The sequence below is a fragment of the Ranitomeya imitator genome, chromosome 2, assembly GCF_032444005.1.
Source record: "Ranitomeya imitator isolate aRanImi1 chromosome 2, aRanImi1.pri, whole genome shotgun sequence".
In the NCBI taxonomy this organism is placed as follows: Eukaryota; Metazoa; Chordata; class Amphibia; order Anura; family Dendrobatidae; genus Ranitomeya; species Ranitomeya imitator.
In genome coordinates this window covers 791,281,831-791,298,423 of record NC_091283.1, presented here as the reverse complement: position 1 = coordinate 791,298,423, position 16,593 = coordinate 791,281,831, and the positions used below count along the sequence as shown (strand labels likewise).

Sequence of the window (16,593 nt, the reverse complement as noted above, 5' to 3'; positions counted from 1 at the left end):
AGGAGAAACTGGACAACAACTTTTGGGGTCAAATTTCTCCTGTTACCCTTGGGAAAATAAAAAATTGCGGGCTAAAATTCATTTTTGAGAAAATAATTTTTTTTTTTTTTTTCATGGCTCTGCGTTATAAACTTCTGTGAAGCACTTGAGGGTTCAAAGTGCTCACTACACATCTAGATTAGTTCCTTTGGGGGTCTAGTTTCCAAAATGGGGTAATTTGTGGGGGATCTCCAATGTTTAGGCACACAGGGGCTCTCCAAACGCGACATGGTGTCCGCTAATGATTGGAGATAATTTTCCATTTAAAAAGCCAAATGGCGTGCCTTCCCTTCTGAGCCCTGCCGTGCGCCCAAACAGTGGTTTACCCCCACATATGGGGTATCTGCATACTCAGGACAAACTGGACAACAACATTTGTGGTCCAATTTCTCCTATTATCATTGGCAAAATAGGAAATTCCAGGCTAAAAAATCATTTTTGAGAAAAGAAAAATTATTTTTTATTTTCATGGCTCTGCATTATAAACTTCTGTGAAGCACCTGGGGGTTTAAAGTGCTCAGTATGCATCTAGATAAGTTCCTTGGGGGGTCTAGTTTCCAAAATGGGGTCACTTGTGGGGGAGCTCCATTGCATAGGCACACAGGGGCTCTCCAAATGCGACATGGTGTCCGCTAACAATTGGAGCTAATTTTCCATTCAAAAAGTTAAAAGGCGCGCCTTCCCTTCCGAGCCCTGCCGTGTGCCCAAACAGTGGTTTACCCCCACATATGAGGTATCGGCGTACTCGGGAGAAATTGCTCAACAAATTTTAGGATCCATTTTATCCTATTGCCCATGTGAAAATGAAAAAATTGAGGCGAAAATAAATAATTTGTGAAAAAAAAAGTACTTTTTCATTTTTACGGATCAATTTGTGAAGCACCTGAGGGTTTAAAGTGCTCACTAGGCATCTAGATAAGTTCCTTGGGGGGTCCAGTTTCCAAAATGGGGTCACTTGTGGGGGAGCTCCAATGTTTAAGCACACAGGGTCTCTCCAAACGCGACATGGTGTCCGCTAACGATGGAGATAATTTTTCATTCAAAAAGTCAAATGGCGCTCCTTCCCTTCCGAGCCTTACCATGTGCCCAAACAGTGGTTTACCCCCACATGTGAAGTATCGGTGTACTCAGGAGAAATTGCCAAACAAATTTTAGGATCCATTTTATCCTGTTGTCCATGTGAAAATGAAAAAATTGAGGCTAAAAGAATTTTTTTGTGAAAAAAAAGTACTTTTTCATTTTTACGGATCAATTTGTGAAGCACCTGGGGGTTTAAAGGGCTCACTATGCATCTAGATAAGTTCCTTGGGGCGTCTAGTTTCCAAAATGGGGTCACTTGTGGGGGAGCTCCAATTTTTAGGCACACGGGGGCTCTCCAAATGTGACATGGTGTCCGCTAAAGAGTGCAGCCAATTTTTCATTCAAAAAGTCAAATGGCGCTCCTTCCCTTCCAAGCCGTGCCGTGCGCCCAAACAGTGGTTTACCCCCACATATGAGATATCAGCGTACTCAGGACAAATTGGACAACAACGTACGTGGTTCAGTTTCTCCTTTTACCATTGGGAAAATAAAAAAATTGTTGCTGAAAAATCATTTTTGTGACTAAAAAGTTAAATGTTCATTTTTTCCTTCCATGTTGCTTCTGCTGCTGTGAAGCACCTGAAGGGTTAATAAACTTCTTGAATGTGGTTTTGTGCACCTTGAGGGGTGCAGTTTTTAGAATGGTGTCACTTTTGGGTATTTTCAGCCATATAGACCCCTCAAACTGACTTCAAATGTGAGGTGGTCCCTAAAAAAAATGGTTTTGTAAATTTCGTTGTAAAAATGAGAAATCGCTGGTCAAATTTTAACCCTTATAACTTCCTAGCAAAAAAAAATTTTGTTTCCAAAATTGTGCTGATGTAAAGTAGACGTGTGGGAAATGTTATTTATTAACTATTTTGTGTCACATAACTCTCTGGTTTAACAGAATAAAAATTCAAAATGTGAAAATTGCGAAATTTTCAAAATTTTCGCCAAATTTCCGTTTTTATCACAAATAAACACAGAATTTATTGACCTAAATTTACCACTAACATGAAGCCCAATATGTCACGAAAAAACAATCTCAGAACCGCTAGGATCCATTGAAGCGTTCCTGAGTTATTACCTCATGAAGGGACACTGGTCAGAATTGCAAAAAACGGCAAGGTCTTTAAGGTCAAAATAGGCTGGGTCATGAAGGGGTTAAATAGGAAACTCCCATATGCTGATGGAACAGGTGGAACCCAGAAACCCAGGAAAGACAAGTCACCCAGTACCATCAGTAACCACCAGAGGGAGCCCAAAAACAGAACTCACAACAGGAATATGAACCATGCATACAGGGGCGGACTATGAGCCTTGCATACAGGGGGGAATATAAGCCATGCATACAGGGGCGGAATATGAGCCATTCATACAGGGGGGGGATATGAGCCATGCATACATGGGGAGATATGAGTCATGCATACAGGAGGGGGTAATATGAGCTATGTATATGGGATAGGAGGGAGATGAGCCATGCATACAGGAGGGGGGGTCATTATACAGTATTGAGCATCGTGTGTGGCCGTTATACAGTATGGAGCATCATGTGTGGCCAATGGACATTATACAGTATGGAGCATCATGTGTGGCCGTTATACAGTATGGAGCATCATTTGTGGTCACTATACAGTATTGAGCATTATGTGGGATCATTATACAGTATGGAGAACTGTGTGGCCGTTATACACTATGGAGCACTATGTGTTGGTGGTCATTATACAGTATGGAGCACTGTCTGGCCATTATACAGTATGGAGCAATGTGTGGCCATTATACAGTATGGAGCACTGTCTGGCCATTATACAGTATGGAGCAATGTGTGGCCATTATACAGTATGGAGCAATGTGTGGCCATTATACACTATGGAGCATCATGTGTGGCCATTATACAGTATGAAGAACTGTGTGTGGCCATTATACAGTATGCAGCATCATGTGTGGCCGTTATACAGTATGGAGCATCATGTGTGGCCATTATACAGTATGGAGCACTGTGTGGCCATATTTTTGTTTGTTTATAATTATTGTATATTAAACAGTGTGATCAGCAGTGCTAAATGGCTGCAGTTGGGACGTGGATATGGGTGTGACTAGTTGTGAAATGGGTCTGGTCAGAGGCGTGGACTAAAATTTGCCGCGGCGCACTACGCGCGCCGCAAACTTTATACCTCCTTCCCTTCTTCAAAAGTTGGGAGGTATGGTACCACATTTGCCAGATCACGGCAAGTGCCGCAAATCCCATAGGGAATGAATGAGGCCGAAGGCAGTGTTGCTGTAAGTGATCTGTTACGCGGCAGATGCAGAAAAACTGCCCGATCTGCTGCAAAAGGCGACTTTCACATCAGCGATTCTTGCCAAAGTCACTGCCGATAGTGTCATACTCACCAAAGGGGGAGGCAGCGCTAAAGGTGCCTAGGGCAGCAGAAACTCTAAATACGGCCCTGGGGGGCTACATTATATTCTGTGAGAGGGCTACCCCAACCCTTGCTACATTATTAAGACGTGAACTACCTTATATTATACCCTGATATTAGGGCTTTTTACCGCACAATTGGTGGTCTTGTATCTATTTCTATGTAGCTACATAGTGGGCCCTAAGAATGATTTTCTCTGGTGGGCCCAAGGTGCTCCAGTCCGACGCTGGATGTCATTGATTTTTTGCGGACCGTGTCTCCGTGTGCCAAACACGGAGACATGTCAGTGTTCGTGGGAGCGCACAGATTACACGGACCCATTAAAGTCAATGGGTCCGTGTAAAACACGTACCGCACACGGGCGTTGTCCGTGTGCAGTCCGTGTGCCGTGCAGGAGACAGCGCTACAGTAAGCGCTGTCCTGCCCACTGGTGCTGAAGCCGCCATTCATATCTTCTGTCCAGCAGCATTTGCTGTAGAGAAGATATGAATATTCCTTTTTTTTTTGTTTCTTGTGTTTAAAATAAAGATCCATGTCCCCATACCCCTCCCACCCCCTGTGCGCCCGCCCGCTTTTCTTAAAATACTCACCCGGCTCCCTCGCTGGCGCTGCTTCCTGTCTTGGCCGCATCTTCTACTGTATGAGCGGTCACGTGGGGCCGCCGATTACAGTCATGAATATGCGGCTCCAACTCCCATAGGGGTGGAGCCGCATATTCATTACTGTAAATGAGCGTCCCCACGTGACCGCTCATACAGTAGAAGGTGCGGCCAGGACAGGAAGCAGCGCCAGCGAGGGAGCCGGGTGAGTATTTTAAGAACAGCGGGCGGGCGCACAGGGGGTGGGAGGGGGGTGGGGACATGGATCTTTATTTTAAACACAAGAAACAAAAAAAAAGGAATATTCATATCTTCTCTACAGCAAACGCTGCTGCAGAGAAGATATGAATGGCGGCTTCAGCACCAGGTGCAGGGGACAGCGCTAAACTTTAGTGCTGTCTCCTGCACGGTGCGTGTGGTACCCAGTGGGCACATGGGTGGCACACGTGTGCCGCCCGTGTGCCACACTGATGTGCCACAGAAACGCACGGGCACACGGACACGGATAATTCCGGTACCGGAATTATCTGGACGTGTGGGACTGCCCTAAGAAAGCAAAAATTAGCACTATAAAATGGTCCATATTTTTGGAAATGTATGGCAAGTTTATTAAAGAAAAAAAAATACTCAGGGACAGTGGACATTACATAAAAGCAAAATCTGGTCACTTTTTGACAGGTTGACGAATGCTTTTTAAATGAAAAATAGATTGCTGTAGATTAGGTAAATAAATTCCAAAGCACTTGCTCAATGCACCTAGCCCCTTCTCATTGCAGACCATGCCCCCCACCATCAGTCTACGCTTGTACACAATATGGATTAGCATAAGTGAGGTTATCTATTGTTAATGATATACAGGGAACAATCTAGTCAGACCTGTCTAGTGGAATGAGCTAAGAAGCCGCACCTATATAAGCATGCACTGCTACAGGTCCTTCTCAAAAAATTAGCATATAGTGTTAAATTTCATTATTTACCATAATGTAATGATTACAATTAAACTTTCATATATTATAGATTCATTATCCACCAACTGAAATTTGTCAGGTCTTTTATTGTTTTAATACTGATGATTTTGGCATACAACTCCTGATAACCCAAAAAACCTGTCTCAATAAATTAGCATATTTCACCCATCCAATCAAATAAAAGTGTTTTTTAATAACAAACAAAAAAACCAACAAATAATAATGTTCAGTTATGCACTCAATACTTGGTCGGGAATCCTTTGGCAGAAATGACTGCTTCAATGCGGCGTGGCATGGAGGCAATCAGCCTGTGACACTGCTGAGATGTTATGGAGGCCCAGGATGCTTCAATAGCGGCCTTAAGCTCATCCAGAGTGTTGGGTCTTGCGTCTCTCAACTTTCTCTTCACAATATCCCACAGATTCTCTATGGGGTTCAGGTCAGGAGAGTTGGCAGGCCAATTGAGCACAGTAATACCATGGTCAGTAAACCATTTACCAGTGGTTTTGGCACTGTGAGCAGGTGCCAGGTCGTGCTGAAAAATGAAATCTTCATCTCCATAAAGCATTTCAGCCGATGGAAGCATGAAGTGCTCCAAAATCTCCTGATAGCTAGCTGCATTGACCCTGCCCTTGATGAAACACAGTGGACCAACACCAGCAGCTGACATGGCACCCCACACCATCACTGACTGTGGGTACTTGACACTGGACTTCAGGCATTTTGGCATTTCCTTCTCCCCAGTCTTCCTCCAGACTCTGGCACCTTGATTTCCGAATGACATGCAAAATTTGCTTTCATCAGAAAAAAGTACTTGGGAGTGACCACTTAGCAACAGTCCAGTGCTGCTTCTCTGTAGCTCAAAAGTGGCTTTACCTGGGTAATGCGGCACCTGTAGCCCATTTCCTGCACACGCCTGTGCACGGTGGCTCTGGATGTTTCCACACCAGACTCAGTCCACTGCTTCCTCAGGTTCCCCAAGGTCTGGAATCGGTCCTTCTCCACAATCTTCCTCAGGGTCCGGTCTCCTCTTCTCGTTGTACAGCGTTTTCTGCCACATTGTTTGATTCCAACAGACTTACCATTGAGGTGCCTTGATACAGCACTCTGGGAACAGCCTATTTGTTGAGAAATTTCTTTCTGGGTCTTACCCTCTTGCTTGAGGGTGTCAATGATGGCCTTCTTGACATCTGTCAGGTCGCTAGTCTTACCCATGATGGGGGTTTTGAGTAATGAACCAGACAGGGAGTTTATAAAAGCCTCAGGTATCTTTTGCATGTGTTTAGAGTTAATTAGTTGATTCAGAAGATTAGGGTAATAGGTCGTTTAGAGAACCTTTTCTTGATATGCTAATTTATTGAGACAGGTTTTTTGGGTTATCAGGAGTTGTATGCCAAAATCATCAGTATTAAAACAATAAAAGACCTGACAAATTTCAGTTGGTGGATAATGAATCTATAATATATGAAAGTTTAATTGTAATCATTACATTACGGTAAATAATGAAATTTAACACTATATGCTAATTTTTTGAGAAGGACCTGTATGTATGACTGCTGACCTGAACTGTATATCTGTGAGTCACTGATTGTTGTTCTATTTAAAGGGATTTTCCCTGGAACAAAAGTTATTTTAATCCATAGATCTTGGAATAATAATTGGATGTGTGTAAATAAAATGTCCCTGTACTGAGATAATCTTATAAATGTGCCCCTGCTGTGTACTGTGTAATGGCCGTGTCTGACCATACAGGAACATGGTCTGATCATAACACATCTCATGGGCAGGAAGGGAAACAAAGGAGTATACAGACAGGACAGCATGGGATCGCAGATGATTCTTTCTGTGAGGTAAAGCATTACATGCTTGTTTTTAAACAATGTTTTACTTCAAAGAAATAATTATTTGCTATCCCGTGCTGTAACGTCTGTATATTCTCTTTTCCTTCCTCCCCTGCACAGGAGACGTGGTATGATCAGACCATGGTCCTGTACGGTCAGACACAGCCATTACACAGTAGGGTTACATTTATATGATTATTTTATTCATCTGCATGCCCTATTGTCGCTTATATGCTATTTCTCTTGTCTTCTTTTTGAATAACTTCCATGTGTCTGTTTTGTAAATATAAAGTTCTGTATATTTTCTATTTTTCAGGTTTTTTTTTTCATGAATATGTATTATATGCTAATACATGTTGTGATGTCACATAAGGTCAACCCTTTATATATATATATATATATATATATATATATATATATATATATATATATATATATATATATAGTGCTTCCGCTGGTATCATGCCACATTCTATGACTAAGGGCTTCCGGCAGTAACTTATTTCAGAATGGGTAATGTTTTTTTATTTGTCTGGAGAACTTTTTTAACCATGTGAAATAAAGTTTCAGATTTATTTCATCCATATGGCCATGTGGATCTTTTTCTTCCGTTTTTGTCAGAATACAAAGTCGCTGGTCACATACAGTGGCCATATAGTATACACAAAATAAATTCACACGGCAACTATAGAACTCATAGACAAAATTATTTATTTTTTGGAGGTATTTATTTCTTTTTGGCTATGTTCACATGCAACTTTTTGCAGCAGGTTTTTTTTCTGCAGAAATAAAGTTTCCTTTTACAGTACCAGCAAAAGCTATGAAAAGTTTAATGCATATGCTTCATTTTTGCTGCCTAATTGATTTTGAAAACTGCAGAGTTTTTGAAATTTTTGTAGCATGTCAATTCTTTCAGTGTTTTTTTTTTACCATTATTTATCCATACAAAGCAATGAAAAAGTTAAAAAAAAACTTTGCATTTTGGTGAATAAAACTTTATTAAACATGTTCTGTAGAAAAGATGCACATGGAATCTGCACCCAAACAAAACTGCAAAAACATGCTAAAAAAAAGAAGCAAAACCTAAGGAACACGTGTTTTAAATGCAGCATTTTCAATACGACTGAGGCCTCTTTCACACATCGTGTCTCCGGTACATGTGGTGACAGTTTTCACACGTACCGGAGACATTGACACACGTAGACTCATTCAAATGAATGGGTCTGTGCACATGTCAGTGTATTTCCACGGACCATGTATAGACATGTCCGTTTTTTACCGTCAGCACGGATGGCAAAACGTCCCGCACACGTGCACACAGAGAACACACATTGATGTTCTCCATGTGCCACGTATCGGCACCAGGGAAGAAGCACTACAGTAAGCGCTGTTCCCCGGCGGCAGGTGCTGAAGATGGCTCTCATCATTCTACCCTGCTCTGCCACCGATCGGCGTGAGCAGAGGAAAATGATGAGAGTCATATTAAAGTCCGTACAATAACAGCAGGTGGGGGCTTTTTGGACTGTTATTCCCATCATTCAACACCTGCTGGCGCTAATAAGGCTATGTGCCCACGTAGCGGATTAGTGTGCGGATTTTTCTGCACCGTTTTTTAAAAATTTGCAGGTAAAACGCACTGCCGCGGATTTCCTGAATTTTTTGTGCGGAGTTCACCTGTGGTTTCACACCTGCGGATTCCTATTGAGGAGCAGGTGTAAAACGTTGCGGAATCTGCACAAAGAATTGACATGCTGCGAAAAATACAACTCAGCGTTTCCGTGCGGTATTTTCCGCATCATGGGCACAGCGGATTTTGTTTTCCATAGATTTAAATGGTACTATAAATCTGGTGGAAAACTGCTGCAAATCAGCAGCGGCCAATCCGTTGCGGATCTGCAGGCAAATCCGCAGTGTGTGCACATACCCTCACAGTGACAGCAGGAGCCGATGATCGGGGTTTCCTCAGCCGCCGCCTGCGATATAATGAAATATATGAATGAAAAACCCGACGTGGGTTCTCCGCTATATTCTTGAACCAACCAGGCAAAACTCATAGCTGGGGCTGCAACCCTCAGCTGTCAGCTTCAGCAAGGTTCGTTATCAAGAATAGAGGGGTCCCCACGCTGTTTTTTTAAATTATTTAAATAAATAATTTAAAAAAATGGTGTTGAGTCCTCCCATTTTTGACAAGCAGCCTTGCTAAAGCTCACAGCTGGGGGCTGGTGTCCTCAGGCTGGTAAGGGGCCATTGATATAGGCCCCCCCAGCATAAGTCTGAGGTCCAGAGCATTCTGGAAGAGGTTTTCATCCATGATATCTCTGCACTTTGTCCTCATTCATGTTTCCTTCAATGACAACGAGTCCTCCTGTCCCTGCAGCTGAAAAACACCCCCATAGCATGATGCTGCCACCACCATGTTTCACTGTTGGGATTGTATTGGGCAGGTGATGTGCAGTACCTGGTTTTCTGCATACATACTGCTTAGAATTATCACCAAAAATGTCTATCTTCGTCTCATTAGACCAGAGAATCTCATTTATCATAGTCTGTGAGTCCTTCATGTGTTTTTTAGCAAATTCTATGCGAGTTTTCATATGTCTTGCACTGAGGAGAGGCTTCCGTCGGGCCACTCTGCCATAAAAGCCCGACTGGTCGGAGGCTGCAGTGATAGTTGACTTTGTGGAACTTTCTCCCATCTCCCTACTACATCTCTGGCGCTCAGCCACCGTGATCTTGGGGTTCTTCTTTACCTCTCTCACCAAGTCTCTTCTCCCACAATTGCTCAGTTTGGCTGAAAAGCCAAGTCTAGGAAGACTTCTGATGGCCCCAAACTTCTTCCATTTTAGGCTGCTTTCACACATTAGTCTTTTGCTGTCAGGCTCAATCATGCGAACTTTGAAAAAAACGGTTCCGTCGCAAATTGTGAAAAACTGATGCGACGGATCTGTTTTTTCACCAGATCCGACTAGCTGATCGGGGGCAAGGGGAGAGAGAGAGAACAGAATGGAAACCGCTAAGCATGCTCAGTTTAAAAAAACGGAATCTGATGCCGGATTCATCATTTTACGGATCTGGCGCCATAGGCTTCCATTGTAGCAAACGCCAGATGCCACCGCATCCATTGCTCTCCGTTTTTTTCGACTGACACAAAAAACGTTAGTATGTCCGTTTTGTCCGACTGCCAGAGAACAAATTTTTGACGGATCCGGTGAAAAATGGATGAAATGTGAGGCCATCCACCGCAATCCGTCCCTAATACTAGTCTAGGAGTTAAAAAAACGGATCCGGTGGCAACTTTTTTTCAAAATTCGCCGGATTGTGACAGACGGCAAAAAACTGATGTGTGAAAGCAGCCTAAGGAGGTCACTGTGCTCTTAGGAACCTTGAGTACTGCAGAAATTCCTTTGTAACCTTGACCAGATCTGTGCCTTGCAACAATTCTGTCTCTGAGCTCATTGGCCAGTTCCTTTGACCTCATGATTCTCATTTGGTCTGACATGCACTGTGATCTGTGAGGTCTTACATAGACAGATGTGTGCCATTCCAAATCAAGTCCTATCAGTTTAATTAACCACAGCTGGACACTAGTGATGAGCGAGTATACTCATTGCTCGGGTTTTCCTGAGCACGATCGGGTGGTCTCCGAGTATTTGTGAGTGCTCGGAGATTTAGTTTTTGTTGACGCAGCTGCATGATTTACAGCTGCTAGCCAGCCTGAGTACATGTGGGGGTTGCCTGGTTGCTGGGGAATCCCCATATGTATTGAAGCTGTCTAGCAGCCGCAAATCATGCAGCTGCAGCGACAAAAACTAAATCTCCGAGCACTCGCAAATACTCGGAGACCAGCTGAGCGTTCTCGGGAAAACCCGAGCAACGAGTGTACTCGCTCATCACTACTGAACACCAATGAAGGAGTAGAACCATCTCAGGCCGGTTTCACTCGTCAGTGGCTCCGGTACGTGAGGTGACAGTTTCCTCACGAACAGGAGACACTGACTCATGTAGACACATTAAAATCAATGTGTCTCTGCACATGTCAGCGTGTTTTCATGGACCGTGTGTCCGTTTGAAAAACACGGAGACATGTCAGTGTTAGTGGGAGCGCACGTATCACACGGACCCATTAAAGTCAATGAGTCCGTGTAAACACGTACCGCACACGGATGATGTCCGTGTGCCATCCGTGTGCCGACTGGGTACCACACGCAGCGTGCAGGAGACAGCGCTAGAGTTAAGCGCTGTCCCCTGCTTTGGGTGCTGAATCCAGAATTCATTCCTTCTTCCCAGCAGTGTTCGCTGGAGAGAAGGAATGAAAAATCTTGGTTTTTTTTTTGTGTGTGTTTAAAATAAAGTTCCCGGTCAGCTCTCGCCTCCCTCCCCCTGTGCGCCCACCCGCTGGCATTAAAATACTTACCCAGCTCCCTCGATGCTTCCTCTCAGCGTCGCTGCTTGTCCTGTATGAGCGGTCACGTGGTGCCGCACATTACAGTGATGAATATGTGGCTCCACCTCCCATAGGGGTGGAAGGATTGAATTCTGGATTCAGCACCCAAAGCAGGGGACAGCGCTTAACTCTAGCACCGTCTCCTGCACGGTGCGTGTGGTACCCAGTCGGCACACGGCTGCCACACATGTGCCACACTGATGTGCCACGTGAGCACACGGACACACGGACACGGATAACTCTGGTACCGATTTTTCCGGTACCGGAATTATCTGGACGTGTGGGACAGGCCTCAAGGAGGATCACAAGGAAATGGACAGCATGTGACTTAACTATGAGGGTCTGAGCAAAGGGTTTGAATACTTATGACTATGTGATATTTCAGTTTTTCTTTTTTATTAAATTTGCAAAAATTTCTAAATTTCTGTTTTTGTTCAGTCAAGATGGGGCGCAGAGTGTACATTAATGTGAAAAAAATAAACCTTTTGGAATTTACCAAATGGCTGCAATGAAACAAAGAGTGAAAAATGTAAAGGGTCTGAATACTTTCCGTGCCCACTCTATATGTAAACTTTATTAAAAACCTCAGACATATAAAGATGGACATTAAAAACATCTAAAAACATGTGCATGACATGATAATTATTCAACACCCCTGAATGATGTACATATGAGACAAAATACAATATATGAAATAATATGTGGAGCTCCACTGATATCTAAAAAGAAGAGACCTCGTTGATAAGGGTGTGGGTCATCAGACCATAGGTAATCAATTACATATACCGTATTTTCCAGCATATAAGATGACTTTTTAACCCCTGAAAATCTTCTTAAAAGTTGGGGGTCGTCTTATACGCCGGGTGCAGGCCAATGTGTGTATGGTGGGTTGGGGGGAAAGTGGTCCCGATGACGAAGAGAGGGGGCGTCTCACAGGAAAGTGTGAGTGGAGTATCCCCCTATTACCTCACTGTGGAAGCGTGGGGTTTCTCTGCTGGTGAGCGGCGGCCCCTCTTTGTGCAGCATCAGGGTCCTGTGCTGTGGGGAGGCGGTGGCGTATCTTCATGCAGAGTCGGGCTCCTCTGGCATTTCCTCAAAGCCCGAAGGCACCGGCAGCTCCATTGCTGCGATGCGGTGGCCTCCGGGAAAATGGCCGCTGGGGGCGGCGCATGCTCAGATTCAGATCTCGTCCCGAGATCTTGTCTACTAGGGCGGTCCACTATTTCAGGCATTGTGCGGAATACATGTGTGCAAATATAGAACAAACTACATGTACTTGTGATGCCTGAGCCCAAAATGGAGGATTGGCTGAAAATAGCCTGTGGGTTTTCTGACTGTTGTCAATTTCTGCACTGTATTGGAACCCTGGATGGAAAACATATCAGGGTGCATAAGCCGCAGAATTCAGGCACCCAATTCTATAATTATAAGCAGTTTTTCTCTGTAGTTCTGTTAGCTGTAGTTGACAGTAACTACAGGTTTATAATTGTAGATATTGGGGCCTATGGGCGAACTGGAGACTCTGGAGTCTTCAATCTGTCCAATATGGGTCGGCGGCTACGTGAAAATCTGTTGGACCTCCCACCACCATGACAACTCCCAGGCTCCAATGCTGAAGCAGTCCCATATGATCTTGTGGCAGATGAGGCCTTCCAATTGAGCAGGAATGTCATGAGGCCTTATCCCCGGCGCAACCTGGACCACCGGCGGCGTGTATTTAATGTCAGACTTTCACGGGCACGGGGACTGGTGGAGTGCGCCTTTGGCATTATGGCATCCAAATGGCGTGTTCTCCAGTCTGCCATTCAGCTGAGTGAGCAAAATGTAAATGAAGTAATTAAAGCTTGTGTTGTTCTGCACAACTCACAAGAATTCATGAGTGTTCCTCAGCTGACTGTGTTGAAGGCATTTTGGCTAATGTGGGTAGGCCTACAACACAAGTCATTCCTCCGAGGCATCCCCTTTCTGGGTTAAAAGTTAGGGATATATTTACAAATTATTTTGTTTCCCCTCATGGAGCTACTCCCTGGCAAGATAATGCTGTTTCTTTGTTGTAATGTTTGCATCTACTATATAATTGTCTAAGGGTCACTTCCGTCTTTCTGTCTGTCTGTCACGGAAATCTAAAGTCGCTGTTTGGTCGCGGCAAAATGGCCACGACCAATCAGCAACGGGCACAGTCCGGCGGCAAAATGGCCTCTCCCTACTCCCCTGCCATCAGTGTCCGCTCCATACTCCCCTCCAGTCAGCTCTCACGCAGGGTTAATGGCAGTGTTAGCGGACCGCGTTTTGCCGCGGTGTAATGCACTCTGTTAATGCTGCTATTAACCCTGTGTGACCAACTTTTTACTATTGATGCTGCCTATGCAGCATCAATAGTAAAAAGATCTAATGTTAAAAATCATAATATACTCACCCTCCGTCGGCCCCTCGGATCCGGGCCATGCTTTGCGGTCTCGTGAGATGATGACGTAGCGGTCTCGCGAGACCGCTACATCATCATTTCGCAAGACCGCAATGCACTCTTGGGACCGGAGTGTCGCGAGGAGCGTCTGTAAATGCCTCGCCTGGATCCGGGGGGCCCGCGGAGGGTGAGTATATAACTATTTTTTATTTTAATTCTTATTTTAACAGGGATATGGTGCCCACATTGCTATATACTATGTGGGCTGTTAGATACTGCATGGGCTGTGTTATATACTACATCTCTGTGCTATATACTATGTGGCTGTGGTATATATTACGTGGCTGGGCAATATACTACATTGCTGTGCTCTATACTACGTGACCTGGGTTATATACTGCATGGGCAGTGTTATATACTATGTCCCTGTGCTATATACTACATGGCTGTGCTATATACGATGTGGCTGTGCAATATATTACATGGCTGTGCAATATACTACGTGGCTGTGCAATATATTACGTGGCTGGGCAATATAGTACGTGTCTGTGCTATATACTACGTGTCTGTGCTATATACTACGTGGCTGGGCATTATTCTACGTGCCTGAGCAATATATGACTTGGCTGAGCAATATACTATGTGGCTGGGCAATATACTACGTGTCTGTGCTATATACTACGTGGCTGGGCAATATACTACATGGCTGGGCAATATACTACGTGTCTGTGCTATTTACTACGTGGGCTGTGCTATATACTACGTGGCTGGGCAATATACTACGTGGCTGTGTTATATACTACGTGGCTGTGCTACATACTACGTGGCTGTGCTATATACTACATGGGTTGTGTTATATACTACGTGGGCTGTGTTGTACTCTACTTGGTTGTGCTATATTTCTCTGCTGTATCTGTGCATCATGAATCGTGGTATGTGTTAAAGAGGAGGGCCCACTGAGACTCTTTCGCCCAGGGCCCTCAAAAACCTGGGCTGTGCTATATACTACGTGGCTGGGCAATATTCTACGTGGCTGTGTTATATACTACGTGGCTGTGCTATATACTACGTGGCTGTGCTATATGCTACATGGGCTGTGTAATATACTATGTGGGCTATGTTATACGCTACTTGGCTGTGCTATATTTCTCTGCTATATCTGTGCATCATGAATCGTGGTATGTGTTAAAGAGGAGGGCCCACTGAGACTCTTTCGCCCGGAGCCTCAAAAACCTGGAACCGGCCCTGGCTTCACTGACAGGCGCAGTCCGCCCGCGAATTGGCGCGTAATTTGAGCCACGCTTCGCTAATTGGTCGCGGCCGGTGGGCCGAATCCTGTTTATAAATTGCATTATTCTGAAAACTTCATAAATAAACTACATACATATGGTTTTATATCAAAATTTAAACATCAAAAAACCATTTGGTAACAAAAACATACCAAAGTGCTATCACAGCAGAAACAAAAATATTTTAAAACACAAATATAAAAATAAGCCTCATAAACCAATTTGCATCACAGATTTCTGTAAGTTGGTGGAGGTGATGGTGGAAGCTCAGGGTCCTGGTCAGGTGGCCTTTGTTGGGCGAATTGTACATCATCCTGTGAGTATGATGTATGAGCCTGCTCTAAATGATGCCCTTGCTCATATTGGGCAGTTGGGTATTGGCTAGAATAATTTGGGTTTTGACTATGGCCCTCATGAGGTTGGAAATAAGGCCTTGCCTCATAACCCCCCACCAAATATGGCCATGTCGTCCAAACCCAGGTTGGGGCCATATTGTGAAGATTAATGGTATGATGGCATATGGTAATGTGCTGGCCTTGGTGGGTTTTGGGTGGGAAGGGGTAGAGGTGTAGGCACACGTGAAGGGGGTGCTTCAAATACTTGTTGAGCATGCACCTGTTGAGATGATGGAAGGTGCAGGACGTTACATGGTGACAGCTGCCACCTCTCAATGAACTCAAACAATTCATAAGGTTCATTTGGTGTGCTACATGCATCAATAAGTATTTGAAAACACCCTCTCACACGTAGCCTCACCTCACGGGGTATGGGACGGAGGTACCGGGCCAGGTTCCTCGCATAGGCCTCCTCAACATCATCCTGTGCAGCCCTGGCCAAATAATTAAGGACTCCAATGTCCACATTCCTGCGAGATTCTTGCAGCTCTCTCCTTCTGTGGCCATGGCGGGAAATGACAGCAGGCTGTGGGGATGTCTCCAGTGGAATAGTAGGGCTGCTACTGTTTCCTTGATCTTCTTGGCTTACTGGATGTGGTCCTGCTGTGGGTGGTGGAGCAGCTTCTTCACCAGTTGTTGCTGGATCTTGAGGTGCAACTGAAGTAGATGCAGGACTGATGTCACTAGAAGGATGTGAAGATGGGCCAGCCATCTCTTCTCCTTCCCCAACCGGATCTATCAGGGCCTCCAAATCTGAGCCGGTCTCCCTCACAGTGAGGTTGGACTGTGTTCTGTTAGTAAAGTATATGATTTTTTTTTTATTTTAATTTTACCTTTATTAAACATATGTGTTATGTTTTATGATGTTTTTACTTAGAGTCTCAGATCCATACTGGGATCCAAAAAGGAAAGTTGGTAATAATATATATATTTCCTTTTTTTAAGTCGCTGCTGACCCACTCCTGGCCCGCTGCTGTCTTTCTCACCTATATTGGTCGTGTATGCTGCGCCATCGTCTCATAACATCTTTCACTGCAATGAAAGACAAAAACATAATGTATAAGCCCATTGTGCACAGTGGTACCACAATGTGCGAGTGATATAACAGATTTTAATGTGGCCTAGTAACCTG

The 16,593-nt window shown here is 44.3% G+C and overlaps 1 protein-coding gene across 3 annotated transcripts in view; it reads left to right on the top strand.

Moving 5' to 3' along the window:
- SYCE3 (synaptonemal complex central element protein 3) overlaps positions 1-16,593 on the top strand; it is a 72,471-nt gene that overhangs the window by 37,514 nt on the left and 18,364 nt on the right. The window contains exons 1-2 of one of the 3 annotated variants that reach the window (XM_069755875.1): positions 6,897-6,938; positions 7,050-7,104. The exons of the other annotated variants lie outside the window; for them this stretch is intronic. Coding sequence (XP_069611976.1) covers positions 6,910-6,938; positions 7,050-7,104 — 84 coding nt within the window. The 5' untranslated portion in view covers positions 6,897-6,909. Of the gene's footprint in view, positions 1-6,896; positions 6,939-7,049; positions 7,105-16,593 lie in introns of those variants that run through there. 3 annotated transcript variants of the gene reach the window in all.